The sequence below is a fragment of the Oreochromis aureus genome, linkage group 13, assembly GCF_013358895.1.
Source record: "Oreochromis aureus strain Israel breed Guangdong linkage group 13, ZZ_aureus, whole genome shotgun sequence".
NCBI classification, from domain to species: Eukaryota; Metazoa; Chordata; class Actinopteri; order Cichliformes; family Cichlidae; genus Oreochromis; species Oreochromis aureus.
The window spans coordinates 19,749,762-19,773,995 of NC_052954.1; the positions used below are offsets into that span (position 1 = coordinate 19,749,762).

The following is a 24,234-nucleotide window of genomic DNA, read 5'->3' on the forward strand; positions in this document are numbered from 1 at the left end:
TTGCAAACTGAAAAACGGAATTGAAATTGTTAAAATTTTTCATTAGTAATCAAAAAATGATCATAACTTTATAGAAAATTATGTATTTATTTTCCAGTTAAATATGAATAGGGTCCTTAACTGTAAACAGTTAAGAAAATGCATTCTGCAACTTCTCAATAAATATTTCAGGGTGAAAGAGCAAAACTGTGCTGACAGTGATTTACGTCCTTCATGTACCCAGCACATTTGTCAACGCCTTTCATTTCATGTATTTATTTATTTCACACTTGGTTCAACAGTTTCAACAGTTTTATCTTTTCACACAAACTATGCTTTCCCTTGATATAACACTGCAACCATACGTGAAAAGGAGCAGGAAGAAGAAACATATTCTTGTTAAACCCTGCCCCCTATCTGCAATCCAACTAATATTACAAGTCGGCCTATAAACCAAGGAACACAGTAGCATTTATCTACAGATCCTAGCACACACCAAACAACCAAATTACAATCAGCAATATACCACACCACATAATAACAAGGAGAAAAAAAATAAGTAGACATCGGCAGAGTACACTCTGGATGGATCACCTGTCTGTCTCAGGGCCAAGAGAGTTAGGGTAACAAATCTATTGCTACAACTGTAGCATGACTATGGGTTTCTGTGCTTACAGTACATACAGTTAATTTTAGTGAGTCATCTTAAAACAGACCTCACTAAAGGCTGATGTGGCCTTTTGTAAGTGTGATAGCTTCGTCTGGGGATTAATCCAGTACATCTCCCCACCACCTTCATTTTAATGGTTCTGGAGTGTGTATTCATAAGTATTTTTCCCCACACCTGAATAAAAAATACTGCTATTTACGACCGGTTCAATAAGAGTACAGTTTAAATGAAGCATAGGACATAAGGATATTTATGGGGAACATGTAGCTAAAAATAATAAATGCACTAGAAGTTAATTACAATTAGCCTTGAGATATCTAATATCTGTTTCATAATATAACCACTTTAGTACAATATATGCTAAGTTTTGCACAGTAACTTTAAGCTAGCACCATAAAGACAGTAAAAGACATAATAATATCTACAAATGCATCTCAAAGCTGTTGTATCAGCACTTATTTTAAATCACATTAACCTTTTTGCTTACTGACACTCGTTGACTTACATACACAATATGGATGAAATGTAAGATACATTTTTGTGTTTATGTACATTTAGGCTGATTTAATTCACAAAACTGGAATATAAGTGATTTTCTGTTATTTATGTCACATTTACTGTACAATTCAAACAATATTACAATAACAATAAAAACCTTGAACAGTTGCAACAAAAAAATAAATTATTGTTGTTGGAACAGTTACAACACCTGGCTCACTCCCGGTGGCGGCATGGCAGGGTCTGCCGCCCATGGCTCAGTCCGTCCTCTTCCGGGGTGTGGGGGGCCCTAAGGCCTCCGGCCTCTGGGACAGCTGGCTGCCAGCAGAGCCCACGGGCACGCCACTGCAGCCCCCTCTGACTTCTGCTCCGTGGCTGCTGGGTGACCCCTCATCTGGGGCTCCCCTCAGCTCTTCCCAGGAGGGTGGCACAGATGCCCCTCCAGTGGTCCTCCTTGGGCTGTCGCACTCTGGGGCCTCTGGATGTCCAGGGCCTGGATCTCCTCCATTGCTGCTTCATGCCCTGGGGGACAGGCTATGGCTCCCCACACCCTCTAGCAGATCGTTATGTGGAGAAACCTTTTGAGTACAAGCGCACTGATCCACACAGGTGTACACACGGGTGTTCACAGACACAAACTACACCTTTCTTGGCTGCTGCCTCAAAGCACAATGTGCGCTGTCGGTCCTGCGTGCTGCACAACAACATTCAATGTTTAGTATTTACTGTTATTTACTGTTAGCTAGATTAATGAGATGGTGCTGTGTTTATTATGTTGCTGTCTTTTTTTGCTTGTTCTCTCTTTTTTCCTCTTCTCTCAACAGGTGATCCAGGAGATTCTTTTTCTTTTTTTTAAGTGTCCTTTCCCCTCTATTTTTCTGTTCCTTCATCTTTCTCTCTCCCTTTCCTATCCCCCAGCCATGTCTGCGCCGTCTGTAACAACTGAAAATAAAATAAAATAAAATAAATAATAACAACAAAGGTTAAAAATGAAAATGAACACAGGTCAGATATTCTTTGTATTTACATCCTGTAGTCAGTGTTAGAACTGTTCTTCTAAAGGGTATCTGTCTAAAAGAAAGATCTTTTACAGATGCTATTACATATTACAACACGTTCTCACTCCCAAGGCGTAATATTTTATGGTAGGTGACAAATCGTCAAGATGTTACGCTTCCGGGCACCCAACACGTTCATAAATGAGGAGACTAGAAGAATGAGGAAACGTGAGAATCAATCCACACATATTCCTTCATTCTCACTCCCGAGGACACATGACTTCCTCAGGCCAGTCTTGAGTCTGGCAGGCTGATGCCTTCCACCCCCCCCGGCTCGGCCTTTGCTTGTGGCAGGGCTTTGACCAGGCCAGCATGTACATATGTATATTTGTAAATAGTTTGTTTGCAACACTGTGGGGTTTTGGTTGCACGTCACTTCGTGGGGTGTCTTAAAGAGTTACTACATATGGAATATGTAACGGAGTGGAGAGATAGTCTCTCACTCAGAGAACCAAGGTTACAAAGTAACCAACCGTTCTTATCTTGCTGCATTTCTCCAAACATACACAAAACATCCAAGGTTGAAGCTGGCTCATGTGCACACACATATGCCACAACAAAACTCAGACATTAGAACAGTCATTTCTCAACCTAATTTTCTCATTTATATTTTGATTAATCTTTAATTAAGAATGAAAATGCTTTATTAGGAAGTAAAGCTTTGTTTTAGCACTCTGATCATATTTACTCACATGAGGTTGGATATTAAGACCTTTTAACCTTTCTTAGCTGTGACGTAGAGGCAGCCGGGGAGGGACCTCAATCGCTTTGTGTCCCCTGGTGTCACAACACATTATTTGAGATCATTAATGATTATTCAAAAATATTAATATCAGTGTAAAGTACAACCCTACCAACAAATTTCAGTTTCGTCAGGACTATGATGAAATGATATTTAATGATTATTAATGGAGAAAACATTAGCATCATTTTTCACAGTACAAACTCTGAAAAAAAGTGGTGCAAGTTGGCATACAAATGAGTGATGTAGTTGTCTGGATCAATATGTGAAGGAAATGTCCAAAACTATTTTCTCTTGTGCAATGATGTGAAATGCTTTAATTTTATATAGAAAGTTACAATATTGTCTCAAATCACACCTACCCTTTAAAAGAGAAGTATTGCTTGGTAAATTAGCATATCCTGATATAATTCAGTCAAGTGTAACAAAGTCTTAACTGTGTCAAAAATAATTTACATGTGATCATCAGCAGAAAGAGAAAGTAAGATGCCATAATTTTGACAAAAGTTCAACCACTAAAAATATATCTCCGACATAATTAGGCAAGTAATTGCATATTTTACCACAATTACATTTAAAAATGGAGAAAAAAATATTTTTATCTTTAGCGACTTCACCTTTCTCGTGTCTCTGTTTCTCAGAGGCAGAGCTGGGAAGTAACAAAGTGCAAATATTTCGTTACTTTACTTAAGTGGAATTTTCAGGTATTTGTACTTTACTTGAGTATTTAATTTTCTGACAACTGTTTGCTTTTACCTCCTACATTTTTAAATAAATATATATATATTTTATACTCCTTACATTGTCAAAACAGACTCGTTACTTCTGGTTTGACGCATTTGAGGGGAGTTACTATTTCACATCACTGCGGGCCTTCAAACATCAAACCAATCTGAGATCAAACAGTAACACATGAAAGGCAGTCCTGCGTATTAATCACCAAGGGATGTTGGGTAAACAGAGATGAAAGGCGTAAACTGTCAGAGGTTAAACTGGGCTGGTGATTTATTTTTTTGACACAACACTGAACGACTGGAGGTGTCCATAACAACTGCAGATGCAGTACTTCAGCATCTATAGCTAGCCCTACAGAAGAAGAACAAATAAAGTGAGTAATATTTTTAAGTACCAGGAAATTTCAAATGCAACATTTCTATCAGCTTAACAAACATCAACAAACATACAGTGTTTGTGTGCAGTTTGTCACACTGTGTGTTGCTAGCTAAATGTCCAACTGCTGTTTTTCACAGGGAGAGAAAAGAAAGAGAGCAAACTTCACTCAGAGAAAGATAAGAAAGACAGGACAGGAGAGGAAGAAGAGAGGTTAGATTTAAAGTTAAGGATGCTCAGTGGTATTTGATGAAGTGGAAATTTAAAACTTACATGTAAGTCATGTTTTTAAATTACATATTGGATCTATATGTATAGCATTTTGTTTTTAACAGTCTAACTGTTATTTAAACGTTGCATGAAAATCCTCTGCAGTTTAGTGCAGGATAAACTGGTTAGTTTGCTGAACTGTGACGGATTTAAAGTGTGTATTACTGGAGCCCAGTGACTGTGGTGCTCATGGTCAGAGTTAGGTTACATAAAGGGTAGTAGAGATGAATTTGAAGTTAAGCTGATAATGGCTTTATAGTGTAAAATAAATAAAGACACATAAACAGTGTACTGTTAGTGTAGAGCAGAGGTTCCCAAAGTGTGGGGCCCGCCCCCTAGGGGGGGCGCAGAGCCATTGCAGGGGGGGTGCGGTATGAAAAGAAAAAAAAAAAAAGAGCGCTTGGACACTGTGGACAGTAGTGATGGGTCCTGCAACACTGACGCACCGACGCATGTATCAAGCTCACCTAGCGATGCCTGTATCGGTGCGTGCGTGGCTTTAAGAAAAAGTCACGTGATCGATACAGCTGCTGTATCGCTCATTGCCAACGCACCAAACTGTGTTTAAAAGGTACCGCATCCGCATCTGCCAACGGAATGAGTCGCCACCAAAAAAACCCACAAAATTACTCTCGCAAAGATTAAAAAAAAAAAATAATACACATCTCTCTATAATAAAATGGAGCCTGAAAGAAAAAGAAATGTTTCTGCTGTGTGGGATCATTTTGATCTTTTAACTGCAAATAAGGTAATAGTTTGTCTGTCTTTGTTTCAGTGTAATCTATCAGAATAGGAAAAACAGCAATGTGACTTGAAGTGTAAATTTTTATTTCATTTTATGCAGGTCAAATGTCGCATCTGTTCTGCTTTCTTACACAAACAAAAGCACCTCCTCCGTGTTTAGGCATTACAGAGCCAAACATGAAAATGAGGAGACAAACTCACCGAGAATGAACACTGGTAGGCCTATATAGACACTGAACAGCTTTATCATCATTTTTTTTATTAATATGTGTTTTATTATTTTCAAATCAAGCATCTAGGAAGACTGTTCTGGACCAGGCAGTCCTGAATTTTATTATAAAGGACTGCCAACCCCTTAGTATTGTGGAGAGTGTCGGAGAGAAACATTCCAAGATCAGAGGATCCTTTAACGTACTGGGGAATAGGAAGACATCTTATCAGAACCTTTTCCACCTGGCTTTACAGCTTTTGTGTACCCCAGCTTCATCTGTGCCTGTGAGTTTTCCAAAGCTGGGGAAATGGTGTCAAAAAAAAAAAATAGACTGAATGCAAAAACATTGGATAAACCTATTTTTCTGAATAGAAATTTATAATAAACTGAGTCAAATGGGTAATATTACATTCACAATACTTTCATTTTAATTTTCACTTAATGTCATTCACAATATATTTTAAAGATGTCTACAATATTTGCAATATAAAAGATATAAAATGATTCCATGGAAAGTACAATACCTTACAGTGTACAAGTATGACTAGGTCATTGAATCAGTGTCTGTTGTGAGTCTCAAGTAAGTTGCCTGCAATGATATTTAAGGTCCAGCAGGTGTCAGTATGGAGCAAAACAGCAAAACTGTGTCGACACAGTGTCGATACAGTTTGGGGAAAGTGCTGAAACGCTTCACGAGGCCCCATCTACCCATCACTAGTGGACAGGTTTTTGACGGGGCTCCCACACAAACGCAAAGCAGGAGATGAAGCATCGCCAAATATGTTTCCAAACCAACTTCCTTCCAAGCCAAAGACTAGAAAATATGGTGAAGCATATCTTCCCTTTGGCTTCACCTGCACAAGTGCCGAGGTAGGTCTCCCCTGCAAAATTAGTTTTCCCTGCGTCGGGAGCAGCGCTGGGCTCTCCAAATCACGGAAAAACAGGATCCCACACTCTTGATTTTTAGTTCACAAACACTTCTTGTAATAACTACTCTCTAGCTCTTTATGCAGTAAAGTTACAGCGGGATACAAATAATATCAGGCTGATCCTGCCGTAATTTGTTCCCCCTGTTCAAATCACGGACAAACAGTATCCCACAGCTGTTTATGTGTTTAAACCCATTTTGCACAGAGAGACATTTTTTGAAAAATGTATTGACAGCAATGTTGAATATTATTACACAGGAAAAAAAAAACAACTACACGTAAAATAATCACACCATGACGCCTCTGCCTTTCTAAATGGAGGGACAGTAACTGCGTGTGTGTGTAAGCGTGTAAAACCTGCAGATAGTCAGATTAACAGTAACAGTATTTTGTCTCTATCTGCCATTCTGCAATTCATCTCATGTAAACAATAACGTGGCGCACAGCGTGACGTGAAAAGAGGCACGTTCCGTGACGAACTCTGTAATCCTCGTCCACACATAAACTTAAAAAAGGAGTTTTAAATAATCTCCGTTTTCGGTGAATCGCAACGCCGTTTACGTGTTGACAAAAACGTGTTCCCAAACGCATAGAAACAGCTGCGTTTTTAAAAATACCCGTGTAGGTGTGGACGCAGCGTAAAAGAGTTAGTAGTTTATTTTATTACTACCTGTAATTTATTGCCGTTTACTTGTATTTGCTTACAGGGCCGTGCAGAGACGTTTATAGGGGCGGGTGCTCAAAGCTAAAAAGGGGCACATTGAACCAGGCTGAATAACAACAACACACATTCATCAAGAATCTAATATGGGATCGCATCATACTATATCACTGTTGTGAGGCAAAGCAAACGTAGCCTGTATTGCTGCTGCTCCTGCTGCTGATAGTGCTGGAGGGCAGCGCTGTGTTGATCTGAGACTGTAGACATTAAAAAGTCCATAGGAGAGATGGTAGCTGATTAAACAAGTGTCATGAAATAATAACAAAATGCAAAGATTGGTGACAGTGCTTGGAACCATAAGGCAACAAAAAACTGAGAAATAAACTAGACCCTGCCTGTGAATCACTCTTTGCCTCTCTTCCTCCTTCCATCCCCTCATCTCATCTATCACTCTCCACTTGCTGTCCATCTGAGAACAAGGCACAACTTGCTATTGCAATAAACTATTATTTAATTATCCACACTTAACAGCTCTTACACTTAATCTATAATAAAATGATGACAGAAAAATGTTATAGAGGCAAAACATTTCAGTTGTGCTTATTATTATTTTTATACTGGAATACCTCTCCAACAACTGGTACATGTGTTAATGTTACCTGTGCTCTTTGTAATCCAGCTGCTGAGGGATCCACTGCCTTTAGTATCCTCACACAGCTCCTACTGTTTCCTCCTCATGTCCTTACCAGCCATGTCTGGACAATGTTATATTATGAGTAATAATTCAAAAATTCGTATACATAAAACACACACATGCATGCACACACAGTGACATTTTAGACCTTCTTCAGAATACTGTATATACTGTGGGCACAAGTTTCCATCATGGTGCTGATCCAGAATCCTTCCCTTATTATTTATTGCTAGAGCTACAATAATAAAGCAATGAGGGGAAAAAAGTAATAAATTTATAATAATGTATTTATGATGATTCCATTTGTTTCACTATCCACTCTGTGCAGGCAGAAAGCTTATTACATTTTTAAACGGTAGAGATACAATAATTTTGCTGCTGTAAAATCAGCATTTTGTCTTATTTAAAATATAAATCTAATATAATCTGTTTCTTAATGTATGTTCTTTGAAATACAGCGTGTTTTTTAAAAATATTATAATTATAATAATCCATTATTATGTGGACATGCATATTAGATCGTTTTAAGTGAAATATAAGCCCCCCAGAAAGGCAGGAAAAGCCCTGTAACTTACTTTAAAACTAAATATGTTCCCTAAAACGGTGGACAGAGCTACAGACCCATGACAGCCTTACCCAGTGAGCCAGCAGCTATGACCAGCACTACTTGTGCAGTTAATAAAAGGACAGGTAAAGTTTGTCGCGCTGTTACACACACAGCACGCTCATTTGTTTCAGTTCGTCAGTTGCAACAAGACAGCTTACCAACGTGTACGTGATAAGCTAATACTCCTGTGTGCTTTAGACTACAGTGTGCGCAGTACACCTACTTACTGGTTTTGTCGCATCAGTCTGTGTCTCTGAGTTCATTTGTGTTTCTCCTACAGCTCCGGACCACAAAAAATGCGCGTGCACTTTGTGAGCTCGTAACCAGCGCGTTCTGCCGTCAAGGGCGATCATTGATTAATGGTGATCATGTGACTGATGCAAGCCAGATCCTTTTATTTAGCAAAAATGTGATTAATGGTTAAATATTATTGTTGAGGGGCACAGACAGGACTCCACACGCACACACACATTTAAAAAAAAATTATTAAAATTTTAAAAAAAAATTGCCTCCACAAAAGGGCACTTTGGGCACCCATCAGGAAAGGGGCGGGTGCTCAAGCCCCTTCCGCCCCCCCCTCTGCACGTGCCTGTTTGCTTAATTGTTTACTAAATGTTTGAGGTGTGAAATAAACCGCAATGGAGTTTGTAAACAAAATATGGGTGTGTGTGTTTGGAGGATGTGTTTGTGTCGGGGGGGGTTAGGTGGTGGGGGCGCGAACATTTTCCTTGTAAAAAGGGGGCCTGGCAAAAAAAGTTTGGAAACCACTGGTGTAGAGGATGGAAATCAGCCAGCACAGCTCAACAGAAATTATTGTGAGTTGTGATTCTTTTATTACAATTAAAATTTAGACTGAAATAAAGTTTGTATTCCTATCTACTAATATTATTACATTAATATAGCACAAGGTAAATTAGCTTTGCATAAAAGGTGCTAGAAATGTTCCTCGAGCTACTTTTACTTTCTAACTTTGAGTACATCTCAGAGTCCGTACCTTTCTACTTTTACTTGAGTAAAGAATTTTAATCAGTACTTCAACTTTTACTGGAGTATTTTTTAACACTAATATCTGTACTTCTACTTAAGGACCGAATGTCGGTACTTTTTCCACCTCTGCTCAGAGGTAAGTTGCTAAATGTGATGATGAGGATGTGGTATACAGTTCTGTGGTTATTGTAGTTCAGCAAACCACACAAAGAGTACATGCTTCATCAACACGGTTTCTCACACACTTACGTGTTTCTTCTTTGAACACATTTTCACCGCATGTGCTGGATGGAAATGTTGGTTTTTCTGCTGGTCAGATCACTACTTTATAATGAAATATTATAAAGAGTAGCAGCACATTTAACTCCAAATCTTGAATCAGTGTAAGGTGGACCCCTTGTGAAAAATCAATATAAAAATAATAGTAACCAATTATCTGTCAGTCCCTGTATTCTGTCTGTTTCAGCCTAGAAAAGAAAAATACAAAGTAAACATCACGTACAAATAGTATTAAAGAAAGATGTGTGTGGGCCAGAAGGGGTGGGAGCACTGGGCAAGTATGTGTATCTCATGAGAGATAAAGACACTCAAATGAGTCAGGATGAAATCATGAGGAGCCCACATGGCAATCCAGGAAGTTATTTAGAGCCAGATCTGCAGAGTTTTTATTCTGTCTTCATATTGTTTATACTGTGATTTCTTTTTAGTTATTTGAAGGAAGCTCTTGTTTTTGTCTGTTTTTACAGATTATTAAATCATGAAAAATGAATTCTGGGTTTGTAAATCTTTAAATATTAGCATATCTTTAGATTAAACATAAAAGTTCTTATTAGACAAGACGGTGTTGACATTTTGTTGGGCCACTCATTCAATGCGATCTTCAAAGTCTACAAAAATATAATTAACACCAGTTCATCAAAATAAGTAGCTTTTAATTGAAATGTAAATACAAATATAATTAAATACTGAAAGGGCATGCTTTCTCCAGGTGCAAGGCAGCCTTAAAAGATGCAAATGAGGGAAAATCCTTTACAGCTTTAACAGAAGTAAACATTTCTTTTTTCTTTTTTTTTAAAGCCAAAAACACAGCCAAACCAGTCATTAATGGCCTCTCGGTGTGTTAAAAATGTTCAGGAATATAACATAACCAAGTAAGAGAGAGAGCTTTTATAACATCGATTTCAAATAAAGATTTTGTGTATTAAAGTATTTTGTTGTTTGGTATTTTTTGACATCTTAACACAGCGTTACCTGTTTAAGATAAATAAGAAGTTTTATAACAATAATTTCGAGGCCATTTTCATGGACATTTTGATCTGTCACAGTAAAAAAAAAACCCCACAGGGCTGCACTCTGTTTATTGCACTGAATTATTTCCTTGTGAGCATGGTACTAAAAGATTAATAAATTACAATGTGAAATATTATACTCAAGAAGTAAATATGTGTGTGAGTAAACTGCTGAGTGCTGTGAAACCCTCTGTAACTGACACTTAAAGGCATTCAGAGAGTTAACATGCGAAAGTATTGCTGATTAAAAGTCTGTGTTGCAAGTGAGATCAGGCTGACACTGTTTAGTCTTTCTCTAAATTATATTTTCTCAGTCAGGAAGAGGTAATAACATAACATAAATAAAATTATCTCAATTATCCCCAATAAACTGTAAGCATCAGCATCAAAGGATTATCCTAACCTCTATTTTCAGATTTTGTGACAAGTCATAGCACATATTAAACATTTTTGTTTCTATACTACTCCTAATTCCTACACTGTCAATGTTAATCAGTGTTATTATATTATGAGAATGCATATTATTGTTAGTAAATGAGTCCATAAAGATTTTGGATATTGTGGATGATAATTTTTATATCTCGTCTACAGCAGAAAAAAATACAGTTTACAATAGAGGAACTAGGAGGAAGGCAAGTTTGAAGTGTTGCATTTGCACGTTGCATGAATTCAAAAATAGATCCAGACTTGACTGTGGTTCATGTGTTTTAATTCTTCTCACTCACAGGCATGGCTGCTCATCTCATCGTTCTTCTCCTCTTCAGTGTGCTCAAAGGTTGGTCACAGGAGTCATTTAAATACCTCATGTTTCAAAGGCGAATATCAGCAGATTATTAAATTAATGACTATTAATACATTTTGTATTATTCACTTTTGTACTTTATAATACTCTAAAGTGTCTACATGAACAAGAGACAAGTGAAAGAAGAATGTTTTAATTAAACATAAACATGAAGATTATTAATTTGTTTATATTTATTTATTTGCTCTTGTTGCAGGAGTTCACAGCATAACTACAGTCCATAAAGTATCAGTGGAAGCTGGAAAATCTATCTCCATCCCATGTCTCTATGAGTCCCAATACATAAACCATGTGAAGTACTTGTGTGAAGGATATTATTGGACGTCCTGCAGCGATGCAGTAAAAACAAACAAACCAGACCCTTCAGGAAAATATTTAATCTCTGATGACAAAAAGCAGAACATTTTCACCGTTACTATAAACGAGCTGACAGATAAAGACACTGATTACTGGTGTGTGGTGGAGATTGATAATGGACCAGATCATGGACAGTATTTTCAACTGTTGGTTATCAGTGGTAAGTGCTTATTTTCATGCACATTTCAAATAGTTTATTATTTCCTTCAGAAAAATAAACAACATGTAGGTTTTTCACAAAGACTGAATGTGCTCTTATTTGTCATTCATTCATTAGATATGAAGTCTGAATTACCAATGAATTTTTTTATTGAGCAGTTTTTAAAATCTGTTCATTTTTTTTTGTTGTTTTACCTGAAGGCACTCCCAGTGTCTATGTCGATCATCAGAGGATTACAGGATATATTGGAGAAAACATAACTGTTAGATGTCACCACAGTAACTCTGGAGAAATGAAGTGGTGCAGGCTGGGCAGGAACTGTGTGACAGGATCATCTGGATCCACAGATGGAACAACAGCGATGACTTACATGAGAGAACAAAATGTTTCCACAGTGACCATGAGTGGACTAAAGTCAAACGACAGTGGCTGGTATTGGTGTGCTGAAGGGGACATTCAGATACCAGTATATTTAAATGTTACAGAGAAGCCAATTACTAGTACTACTACTGCAGGTAATAATAAATGTAAAAAAAATTTCATGAATTCTACATATTCTAAGTGTTAGGACTGTAAGAGGTATTAGCATAATAATCGTTACAGTTCTACTGATGATGTTCTTTGTTGAAATATAGCCTCTACCCCTACTACTGTTACTGGCAGTAGTACTACTCATACTGTTGCTGGAAGTGGAACAATTACTACAGTAGAAGAAAATAAAGAACACAGGTCAGATAATTTTTTCTTCGTTTCTTTATATTTTTATGCAGTATTTAGTGGTAAATGTTTTGTGTAAGAAAGATTCTACAAACATTTTTTTTCGGATACTATTATTACTTATTGAACTAAATTCTGTTTATAAACTGCATGTTGTAGATCTTCATTTGACCCAAAGATCCTCATCATCCCTCTGAGTGTGTTGACCTTGATTGTAATTGTGATGCTTTTCATCTGCTTTTTAATGAGACACAGTAAGTCTATTAGAAATTTGAATAAAAACCATTTCAAATTTATTTGCAAATCTTTAGAAATAGTTCAACATTTAAGTTATTGTGCGTTGTTACAAAGAGTCAGTAACAGTCATTTCATTTTATTTTATTAGAGCAGAACAAAGCAGATTCATCAGCCACAGCAATGGTAAGTTGTACTGATTTACTTCTATGTGGGCATCGTACATGATACTAAAAGAATAGAGAAAGTGAAACAGTTTCATAATTACAGTTTGGCAGATGTTTGAACTGTGTTTTGTTCTTCAATGCAGGCTGGAGACGAAGTAACATACTCTGAAATCAGACCCAAGAAAAAATGTTCACTCAAGGTAACCAAGTACAGCAGTATCAAGCAATTCAAATCTGAGAATTTTCAGTGAACATACTAGTCATCTGAGAGTACATTGGATATGTAATCTATTACAGATTCATTTCTAATATGTCTGCGAAAATTGAATCCTTAAATGGGAAACTGTTCTTGTATTTTTTATAACTTGCAAAATACAACAACTATCAGAAGAAATTAGATCATGAGTCACAAAGCTGTATTTTGCTTCTGAAGATTCAAACCTCTACCTCTTCTCTTTCATTTAAATACTGGTATTTTATCAATAACACTGATACCTGGCACTTAGACTAGTGAGAGTACTAGAATATTAGAGAAGTACACACCAGATTTGTAAATGTAGGAGAAATATCACCTGAGGTAACCCTAACATACTAGAACTGCACATTTACACTTGAGAATATACGTAGAATATAATGTATTTTTTCTTAAAGTACAGCAGAAATATAAATAGTCCAATTTCTATATTTCTTCTCTTCCAGAGTTCATTTGCTGAAAGTGATGTGGAAATCATTTACAGTTCAGTTGTTAAAAAAAAGTGTACGGAAAGGGTCAATATTAAATGACCTGAAACCAAACACACACTGTATCTCACTCCCTGTGTTTCCTTGATTTCAAATCATTTTACTTGTTGTCCTGATATGACATGTTTCACTTTGAATTTGGTCATATTTTGCTTTTTCTTTCTAATTATCATTTGCTTCTGTTCTCAACAGGGTGACAGAGAAGCCACAGAAGTTACATACAGCACATTAGCTGAAATGTTTTAATATTAAAACTTTTCTTGGAGTTGTATTTCTTTTTTCTGTACCTTTTATTACTGGAGTATTTGTATTTGCTGCTCTGTTATCTTCCTTCATTTACTTGTTATGTAGTAACTTTTAACCTTAATCCTTTTAACTGTTTTGTAAACAAGTTAATTTCTGCTTAGCTGCAAATTTATTCAGAGAAGCTGTTTTTGTTTCTTCTTTTTCAAGATTATTGACATATTTTTTCATTCTTGTAATAAAGAAGCTTTGCAGACTGTTAGACTGTGTACTGTTAGATAGTTGTAGATATTCCACAATCACCTGTAAGTAGTGTTATTGTAATGTGGAAGCATTTTAGGAAATAGAGTGTCTCAGCCATGAAGTGGTAAACCATGTAAATCTATAGAAGAGGTTCACCGAGTTCTGAAGCATATACTGCATAAAGGTTGCCAATGCTCTGCTGACCCAGTCACTGCAGAGCCCTGAAACATCGCTGGTATTAACATGAGCATAAAAACTGTGCCTTCTGGAGCTTCATGACATGGTTTTCCATGGCTGTGCTGCTCCTGTAGGTGTAATGTGTTGTTGGCCCAGTACTTTTGTCCACGTCATCTATTTTCATTATCTGAATTTATGTGTACAACATAGGTGAATAAAAACAAAAACAAAAAAATAAACACTTGTATATGTTGTAGATGCTTGGCTTTACACCCAGTCTTCAAAAAATATAAAAGTCTATCTTTTATATTGGTTTTATTCAGATTTTAGTGTTTATTTGTGTGTAGTTTTGTTTTGTTTGTTTTTTTGCATGATTTTATTCTGTTTGTATTGCATGTTTTTAGTGTGGTATTTGACATTGTTTTAATCCACTGTGGACTGGCTGGGCATGGGACAAATGAGCTGATAGGGATCACCTGCTGAGACATGGGTGTGTCCAGAGGTGGCCTATCAGCTGTCTAAAGACCTATTAAAAGAAAGCTAGCTGAGCACTGGAGGAGAGAGGCCTCAGACATGAAATGAACACAAGAAGGCCTGGTGAAAAAGAGCGACCTGTTGCCTGATCGTTGGGGTGCGGCTCTTCACCTGGAGACGGACCGGTCAGCGTGATGTAGCGACCCAGTTCTGAGAGCAGGAACGGCGACAGTAGGAGACAACGTGTGTGTTTCGCAGCAGGTATACCTCGGCCTGCATTCGTGAGTAGTGTCTCCACTGTTGTTCACCGGGTGCAGCCGTGTTGATAAAGGGTCACCATTACTATAAGCCAGGGCCGCTTCCGGGACGAAAACTCAAAATCTTACCAAGAGTATTTGTCTTATTTCTAGTCAAAATTATCTCATTACACTTAAAATAAGACAGAATCAGCTAAAGGGCAACATTTCAGTAAGCTAAAGGAACTTGTTTCAAGACAGTAGATCTTAAAACTAGACAATTTTCACTTGTTCCATTGGCAGATTTTTTTTACTTAATACAAGATATTTTAGCTTGAAATAAGTGAAAAAATCTGCCAATGGAACAAGTGAAAATTGTCTAGTTTTAAGATCTACTGTCTTGAAACAAGTTCCTTTAGCTTACTGAAATGTTGCCCTTTAGCTGATTCTGTCTTATTTTAAGTGTAATGAGATAATTTTGACTAGAAATAAGACAAATACTCTTGGTAAGATTTTGAGTTTTTGCAGTGACAGAGTGCTGACACGATGGGTACCGTGGCGGCATCCCACGACGGACTCCAGTGTAGAATGCGATGAGAGTGGAAGAGGCTGCTCAGTCTGGACAACTGTAGGAGGTTCTCCGTTCTCCATTTCATTACTATTCACATCTCTACCCATATCCTGCCTGAACCTCCCTCTACCCTTCATCTAGCCCCTTCTTCCCTTCTCCTCCTACCCCTGCGACCTCCATTTGCCATCTCCATCGACAGGTCTTTCTACGTGAAGATCTGTTTTCTCTGTATCATAATAAAAAATAAAGTTGAACATAATCAGAACTAAATAAGCATTTGTTTTTATGAGAAAGCACAATTATACAACCCATTTCCCTATAAACTAAAAACCAGTGGATAAACAGACTAATGAAAAGGTAAGAAAACTTGTTAAATATGACCGACTGTGACTCCCCTTTAAACCTGATAACCTGAGTTCTCAGCTTTCAGGAGGTAGAAATGGTTCCACCTTTTGGAGAATTATGAGGATGGTGAACACTGTAGACCCTTCAGCTGTGCATAAAATCACTGAAAAATATACTGTCACACCACACAAAAATGAGACTCCATCTTTAGCTGTGTACTTCTATCTATAAATTAGCCTTCTTGTTATTTTAATGATCATAAATTGCTGCTGTTTAAACTACACAGATACCAGGGAGCTGATAAACTTTTAGTATAATAAATTAAATAAAGTAAGGACTTCTGGGAAGTGGACACCTCCCCTGGCCCGTGAGCTTTTAGCCAATCCTTCATGATCTTCCTCTCACACCCAGGAGTCTTTCACCACAAACACCGCCCCTCCTTTTCCTCCGCACGGCGCTGCTTTCACAGGCAGCTTTGAAGCTCCTATCAGCTGCTGCAATCAGTTTTTGTCAAAGCAGCTTTCATATCTGGGTAAAAAGTGTCATTGACATTTAAAATGTGTTTTTCAAGAGAGATCTAGCCAAGAGGACAGCAGAAATTGTAAGAAATATAACATCACAGTTCTGTAAACTTAGTTGAAGTCACTAAAACGGACTTGATTGCAAGGGCGTAGATTTGGTTTTGGCATTGGTGGGGATGGATGATTCAACCACCGAACCCTGCCCTGTTTCTTTTTTTTTTTTTTTTCCTTTTTGTCTTTGCTTCTTGATAAAAAAGGAGAAATATACTTGCCTACATATGCTATTCTACATGCTTTTAAACCATTTAAAATTACATTTCATAGTTTTATATGTGAATTATAGAATGTTAAATTACTATTAAACAAATGACTAAGTATTTTAGGCTTTAGTTTACTTCAGCCATATTCCATATAAATCAGGTATCACACAAAAATAAAAATAGTTTCAAATACAGTCATGACAATAAAAGAATATGACTTTAGGGACTTAACAACATGACTTCAGTTATAGTACACCAACATCTCTTATACATTAGCACTAAGCGAACACTGAATGACCTGGTGGTTTTTGTCCATAAAACTACTCATCTAAGATCACCACAAAGTAAAAGATCTCTCAGCAAAATTATACAACATTTTAGGCACTATTGCCCCGATCAACTCAGTGAGCTGGGATTTTTTATTCTAAACATGAACTACTGTTACAGCAACAGACATGGACTACTGGTGTCCAACACAACAACTCAATGTCCACTATGTGAAGCAGCCAAACACATGCCTTCTCCTCTCGTTAATCTATAGCACCAAAACATCAGTCAGTCACCTGTGACCTCGCCTCTTCACCTCTGTCCGAGCTACAACATGGCAGAGCTGCCTCTGTCACCTGATAAATAACAGTGAGACATTCCAAATACATGCAGTCACACATGTGCTTCAAATACAGTAATGAACCACCAAGTCATCATCCAATTTCACCTGTGATCTTGTATCACCATTGCTCTCTGAGCTTTGTGTTGGTTCTTCTGTCACCTGACAAATAGGACAATAAGAATAAAATGTGTAGCTGCTTCAGTGTTTCTGTCAATTTGTGCAGATCTTGACTCATCAGTAATGTTTGTAGGGTGAGTGCATTTTTAAAACAATTTGTGCAAACTGCACTACAAGGTGGAATATTTGCAAAATCATGACTACCTCATGATATTTTGTCTCAAAAATTAACCCTATGAATATGTCAGTGCCATTAGGATGAAATTATTGTGTCACCAACATTTTAACGTTAGAGATATAATTTTAACAGTCTCTGTAGACTAATATCCTGGCTTGCTTGAGGAGGCGTTTACTCTGACGGTTTCAATCAAAATTAGAAATGCTACTCTGAGACTGAGATAACTAATAGTGCTGCCTGTTGTGCAGTTAGTTTCCAAAACACGTTATTCATGGTTACATACAATTTTAGACTCATGTGGGCCAAAGCCTAGCATAGCCTGTAACGTTATTATGACGGACACATTTTATGAGTCAACTTGGCTTTAAGTGACTTACAGGTTTCTTTGAAAAATACTTTCTTATATCCAGGTTCTTCCTTTTTGCTGCCATCCTCCTCTCCTCCTTGCAGGTCCTCACAGCGCAGGCTTGCCGCTGCTAAAACTAAACAGAGCTCCCTGAAAGGCACAGCCAATCACATTGGCCATATTTGTCACATGAGGTAGGACTCCAGTAGAGAATGTAATTTAACTCTTTCTGCACTGCTAGGTGAATGAGACGTTGACAGATCATTTTTTTTTCTTTCTATCGGGTTTGTTTTTCTTTACTCGAAGAGATCAAATTATTGGTGGGGACAATTCAATAATCGCTGGATATTGGTGGGGACATGTCCCTTCCGTCCATGCCAAATCTACGCCCTTGCTTGATTGATGACAATATGGGTACAAATAGGCAGAGTCATAAAGACACTTCAAAAACGGTCATTTGTTTATTTTAAACATAACCCCCATAAATCTCAACTGCACAGTATAATGTGCTGTATTTTTTTAAAACTAAAAATCAAATACTTTCCTGAAATGTATGACTTGTTTGTTTTACAGCATTATAGCATATGTACCAGTGACATCTGTCACACAAGTACAAGTTTATATATTGGGAATCATGGAGACAGAGATACATTTTTATGCTGTTACTGAAAGTTTGCTGACTGTAGTTATGCTGTAACCCCTGTAACAAGAACAAATAACTTTTTTAATGTATGTAACGTGTTTTAATGATTATGTTTACTTCAAAAATTCTTCATTCACATTACTGGATTTGAAGCCTTTGAAACACGAGGTATTTTACAACTCTTGTGACAGACCTTCAAGTACACTGAAGAGAAAAAGAAAAACAATAAGTAGCCATGCCTGTGAGTGCACTCCACTGGCTCTATTTTGAAATGTATGCAATATCCAACACTTCAAACGTGCCTTGCTACTAGTTCCTCATACAGTACTTGTGGTCTTATTTTTAGTTACTTCAATTTTATAATTTGTTGTAGGTTAGAACCAAGCATGTACATCATTTAGAAGCTATATAAACAAAGTACAACAAATACAAAGGTTGATGTTGATGCTTAGAGCAAAAAGACAGGTCTATGCTTCTTGTGTTAGTTTAACGGGCTCAAGAGCAGACACAAAGGGACAAAGAACTTGACTTGAGTGCTAAAGAGAAAACGAGCCTTTATTACGGCTGATTACAAGAAACAAAACAAGGCAACATAGTGAAAACTAAACTAAATCCTAAACTGGGAACACTAGGACAGACTATGAACAACTATGAACATGATTTTGCACTGGAGCATGAGAGGAACTATGACATCAAAAAACATTAACTAGAAACGTGAACATGCCCAGAACAAAAAGTCATGAAAAAACCTTGACAAGCCGAGATGGGTGGTAACACAGACAATCTGACGAAGACTGAAAGAACACACACAGACTAAAATACACATACGAGCAAACATGACAGAACAGACCATAATAACACCACAGGGGAAGTGTAAACTGAGCACACAGAACATGGAAACAAGATTTTCAAAATAAACAGGAAACATGACGGGATGCAGACATGATACCAACTTGACAACATGAACCAACAAGGGAGACTAAAACACAAGGGGTGATGACACAAAAGGACCTAATAGACAAAGGACTAAACACTGAGCAACTTAGGAGCTTTAAGATAACTAGATGAACTTAACATAGAGGAATGTTGGTCACAGACCCAGCCCGTGACAACAACTTTGCAGGAATAGGTTTTTTTTTACAAAATATTTGAAAAGACAAAGAAAATATTTACTACATAACATGTTGATGACATCACATAACACATTACATCATTTATCTCACAAGGACTCCAGTAACATAGGTACAGAGAAAGTTAAGATTGCAAAAAAAGTTTGAATGTCAAAGCATTTCAGTAGAGATTAGCTAATACGCTGTATGTAACTTCTGTTTCTTTTCCTTCAGCCTGTTGGAGAACAGAAACAAATGTGACAATTACGAAGACAAAAGGAAAGAAAAATGTGACCAAATTAAAAGGAAACAAAGGAAGTGAGAAACGGTGTGTGGTTGGTTTCAGGTCTTTTAATATTTACCCTTTTATTACGCTGTTTCTCAACAACAGAACTGTGCACGAGTTCCATGTCACTTTCAGCAAATGAACTCAGAAACTGAGCACTTTACACTTCTGCTGTGCTTTAAGAAAAAAATATGAAGCCTACTTGTATTCCTAAATATAAACGTGTATTTGTACTATGTTAGGGTTACCTCAGGTGATTTTTCCCCACATTTCCATGACTGGAGACTTTTCTGCTACTGTAGCACTCTCACTTTTGTAAGTGCAGGGTGTCAGTGTTGTTGACAAAATATCAGTATTTAAAAAAATTAAAAGAGATAAAAGTTTGACTTATCAGAAGCAAAATACAGCTTTGTGACTCATGATCTTGTCATGCGGCGGCTGTGTGAAGGCGAGAGAGGACCCAAATGCACGGCTCAAGACACGCGGGGATAACTCAAAAGGCAGGTCTTCATTAATAGGAACATAAGAAGTCATACAAAACTATACTGGGAGAAACTAAAGCTGAGGCACTGGGAAGACACGAGGGAATGCACACAACCTAGAGGGACAACGCAACAAGGAACAAAGGGATACTGTGACATAAATACACAGAAGGTAATGAGGGAAGTGGGAACACACGGGGAACACAGCTGAGGACAATTACCTATGACAGAGCGGGGAGGACACGAAACTGAAAATACTGACACCAAGATGTGGACCTTAAACACAACACAGAGTACACAGAGAGGAGCACAGAGAGAGGCAGAGAACAAGAAGGAATACACGAGGGGATGAGGAGAATACAGAACACAAAGGATGGGAACACGGTACCAGAACAAACACCACAATATAAGCACGGACACAGGGGGAATCCAAATACCAAACCAAACAATCCTATGAACGTAAAGAACAAAATACAAAACCACAGGAAAACCAAGAACACTGGGTCAAAATGACCCAGGACCATGACAGATCTAATTACTTCTGACAGCTGCCGTTGTATTTTTCAAGTTATAAAAACACACAAGAACAGTTTACCCTATGAGGATTGATTTTTCTCAGACATATTAGAAATGAATCTGTAATAGATTACACATCCAATGTACTGTCAGATGACCGATATGTTCACTGAAAATTCTTAAATTTAATTGCTTGATACTGCTGTAGGTGGTTACCTTGGGTAAACGTTTTTTCTTGGGTCTGACTTCAGAGTATGTTACTTTGTCTCCAGCCTGCATTGAAGTACAAAACATAGTTCAAGTCATAAAAAACACACAAGAATAGTTTATTGTATGAGGATTCATTTTATCAAACATATTAAAAATTAACCAGTATGTTCACTGAAAATTGTACACTTAATGTCTTCATAGTACTGCAGTTGGTTACCTTGGGTGAACATTTTTTCTTGGTTATAACTTCAGAGTATGTTACTTCCTCTCCAACCTGGATTGAAGAACATAACACAAGTAAAACATCCGTAAACTGTCATTATGAAAGTTTGCCCTGTGATGTACTTTTCCTATTTTTTTTAGTATCATGTACCATGCCCACAGGGGGGGAAAAACAGTCAGTATAACTTACCATTGCTGTGGCTGATGATTCTGCTTTGCTCTGTTCTACTAAAATAAAACTGCTGTTATTAACTGTGTGTACGATGCAGAATAACCTAAATATTCATTTCATTTTAAAGATTTCCTAGTACATTTTCCACAAATCTAAATCAAAGTTCAGTGAGACTTACTGTGTCTCAGTATAAACCAGATGAACAGCACCACAATTACGATCACGATCAAAACACTCAGAGGGATGATGAGGATCTTTGGGGGAAATGAAGCTCTGCAACATGCAGTTTGAAAACAGATAATTAGCTTTATTTAGTCAGTAAAAAAATAACAAAATAAAAAATCATTATACAGATTCCCTTAAAAAGTACAGTATTACTAAATGCTGCATATAAAAAATAACAATAATCTGACCTGTGTTGTTTATTTTCTACAATTGTAAAATTATTCCATTGCTCCATTGTAGTAATTTTTCCATTTCCAGCAACAGCGTGAGAAGTAATACTGATAGTAGTAGGGGTAGTGGCTATAATTCAAAAAAGAACATCATCAGTAGAGTACTGTAACAATGACTATCTTAATATCTCTTAGAGTACTAACATTTACAATGGATGGAATTCACATACATGTAGAATTTATAATCACTTGCAGTACTTACTAGTGTTCTCAGTAACAGTTAAATATACTGGTATCTGAATGTCCCCTTTAGCACACCAATACCAGCCACTGTTCTCTGACTTTAGTCCACTCATGGTCGCTGTGAAAACATTTGGTTCGCTCATATGAGCGGTCACTGTTGTTCCATCTATAGATCCAGGTGATCCTGTCACACAGTTCCTGTCCAGCCTGCACCACTTCATTTCTCCAGAGTTACTGTGGTGACATCTGATGGTTATGTTTTCTCCAATATATCCTGTAATCCTCTGATGATCAACATAGAGACTGGGAGTACCTTCAGGTAAAATGAATACAAAAATGGAAACAATAGATTATCGGGGGAAAATAACTGGTAATTCTGACTTCATATCAATTCTCATTAGGTTTAAATGACAAATAAAAGCACATTCAGTCACTGTTAATAAATATTCCAAGGAAAACCCTCATTTTTTCAGAAAAAAATTGGCGTATAAAAATAGGCACTTACCATTGGTGACTAAAAGCTGAAAATACTGTCCATGATCTGGTCCATTATTAATCTCCACCACACACCAGTAATGAGTGTTTTGATTTGTCAGATGGTTTACAGTCACAGTGAAAATTTGCTGTTTTTTGTCATCGGAGATTAAATATTTTCCTGAAGGGTCTGGTTCATTTGTTTTCACTGCATGTCTGCAGGACGTCCAAAAATATCCTTTACACAAGTACTTCACATGGTCTGTGTATTGGTAGTGATAGAGACATGGGATGGAGATAGATTTTCCAGCTTTTACTGAAACTTTACTGACTATAGTTATGCTGTGAACTCCTGCAACAAGAACAACGTGTTTTGATGGTTATGTTTACTTAATACATTCTTTGTTCACTTATCTTGCACACTTATCTTGCACATGTTGATAAATTATAGTAATGTCAAGCATAAAATTAAATAATGTAAAAAAAAAATTAACAGTCATTCACTTTTTCATCTGCTGACATTAACCTTTGAAAAATGAGGTATTTAAATGATTCATGTCACCAACCTTTTAGCACACTGAAGAGGAAAAGAACGATGAGATGAGCAGCCATGCCTGTGAGTGAGTGGAATTAGACACGGTCAAGTCTGGATCTATTTTTGAATTTATGCAACATGCAAATGCAACAATCCTTGCTTCCTCTTGTTTCCCCTACTATCAGGTGTTATTTTCTATTTTTGTTTTATCTTTTGCTGTAGAGTAGGTATAGAAATTGCCATCGACAACATTTAAAAGCTTTTGGCAGTACGGGGAAGCACGGATTACTAAATAGATGCGCCCGTGTTGCGTGCTGACTCGACCCAAACGCGGCAAAGACCTGGCGATGGGTTGGAAGATGCACGCAGTTTAATTTAGTAACACCAAGAGCGCAGACCGCGGATTCGGACAGAAATCGATGTCATGAATTGGAGCGGGAACACGACCGGGATGGCAGAGTGCAAAGACACACAGCACTTACGGAACCTACGGTGAAGGAAGGCTGACGATCAGAAGGTATCGGAGCTCCTGACACGAAAGTAACGACGTCTGAGCGAAGAACAGGTGGGTGGATCTTACTTTTAAAGCCAATCTCCGCGGTCACCCGACCACTACTTGACAACTTTATGGACTCATTTACTTATTGCTACAAGTAAACATTAATATGCATTCCCATAATACTGAATAACACTGACAGTACATGAAGTGAAAGCAAAAAATAAAAATGTTTAATATGTGCTGTGAGTTTTCACAAATCCTGAAACTAGAGGTCAGGATTATCCATTGATGTTGATGCTTTTGATGCTTCTTTATTTCATTTAAACCAGGCATCGTGTCAATGATCTTAAAGACAGCCAAACGTAACAAAGAACTGTGCAATAAAGCTGTATGCTTTTAAGAATAAAGCAGAAGGCTTTTCATAGAGTTGTTATAAAGGAGATTAAAATAGGCTACAAGGTGATGTGCAGTGGCGGTCCTAGCCTGTTTGGCGCACTGGG

At 37.4% G+C, this 24,234-nt stretch overlaps 1 protein-coding gene and 1 long non-coding RNA gene across 4 annotated transcripts; one reads left to right on the plus strand and one right to left on the minus strand.

The window, feature by feature from the left end:
* Nucleotides 1-12,425: 12,425 nt before the first annotated feature.
* On the plus strand, nt 12,426-13,066 carry LOC120443266. The gene is made up of 4 exons (XR_005615293.1): nt 12,426-12,497; nt 12,645-12,739; nt 12,871-12,905; nt 13,030-13,066. It is a non-coding gene; the product is annotated as an uncharacterized LOC120443266 (long non-coding RNA).
* Nucleotides 13,067-18,861: 5,795 nt separating this feature from the next.
* Nucleotides 18,862-23,772, minus strand: LOC120443265 (polymeric immunoglobulin receptor-like). Of its 3 annotated transcripts, none has more exons than XM_039621527.1 (10): nt 23,718-23,772; nt 23,267-23,314; nt 22,732-23,052; nt 22,246-22,539; nt 22,002-22,113; nt 21,767-21,861; nt 21,607-21,641; nt 21,412-21,468; nt 21,201-21,257; nt 18,862-19,935 (listed from the first exon to the last, which is right to left on the minus strand). In XM_039621527.1, exons 2-10 carry the CDS (start codon nt 23,310-23,312, stop codon nt 19,882-19,884), a joined length of 1,071 nt encoding a protein of 356 aa, XP_039477461.1. In that variant the 5' UTR covers nt 23,313-23,314; nt 23,718-23,772; the 3' UTR covers nt 18,862-19,881. The 3 variants fall into 3 exon arrangements, with proteins under 3 accessions (XP_039477461.1, XP_039477459.1, XP_039477460.1); XM_039621525.1 differs by having other exon boundaries at nt 21,607-21,644; XM_039621526.1 differs by having other exon boundaries at nt 21,607-21,644; nt 23,727-23,761.
* Between the last annotated feature and the right edge of the window lie 462 nt (nt 23,773-24,234).

What these genes read in the sequence shown, in the direction of transcription:
- LOC120443265 (XM_039621525.1), bottom strand. Translation starts at nt 23,312, where the DNA reads ATGGCTGCTCATCTCATCGTTCTTTTCCTCTTCAGTGTGCTAAAAG. An exon ending in CCTCTTCAGTGTGCTAAAAG is followed by an intron (nt 23,053 to 23,266) that starts GTTGGTGACATG and finishes TTCTTGTTGCAG; the next exon opens with GAGTTCACAGCATAACTATA. An exon ending in CTGGTTTATACTGAGACACA is followed by an intron (nt 21,645 to 21,766) that starts GTAAGTCTCACT and finishes GTTTTATTTTAG; the next exon opens with TAGAACAGAGCAAAGCAGAA.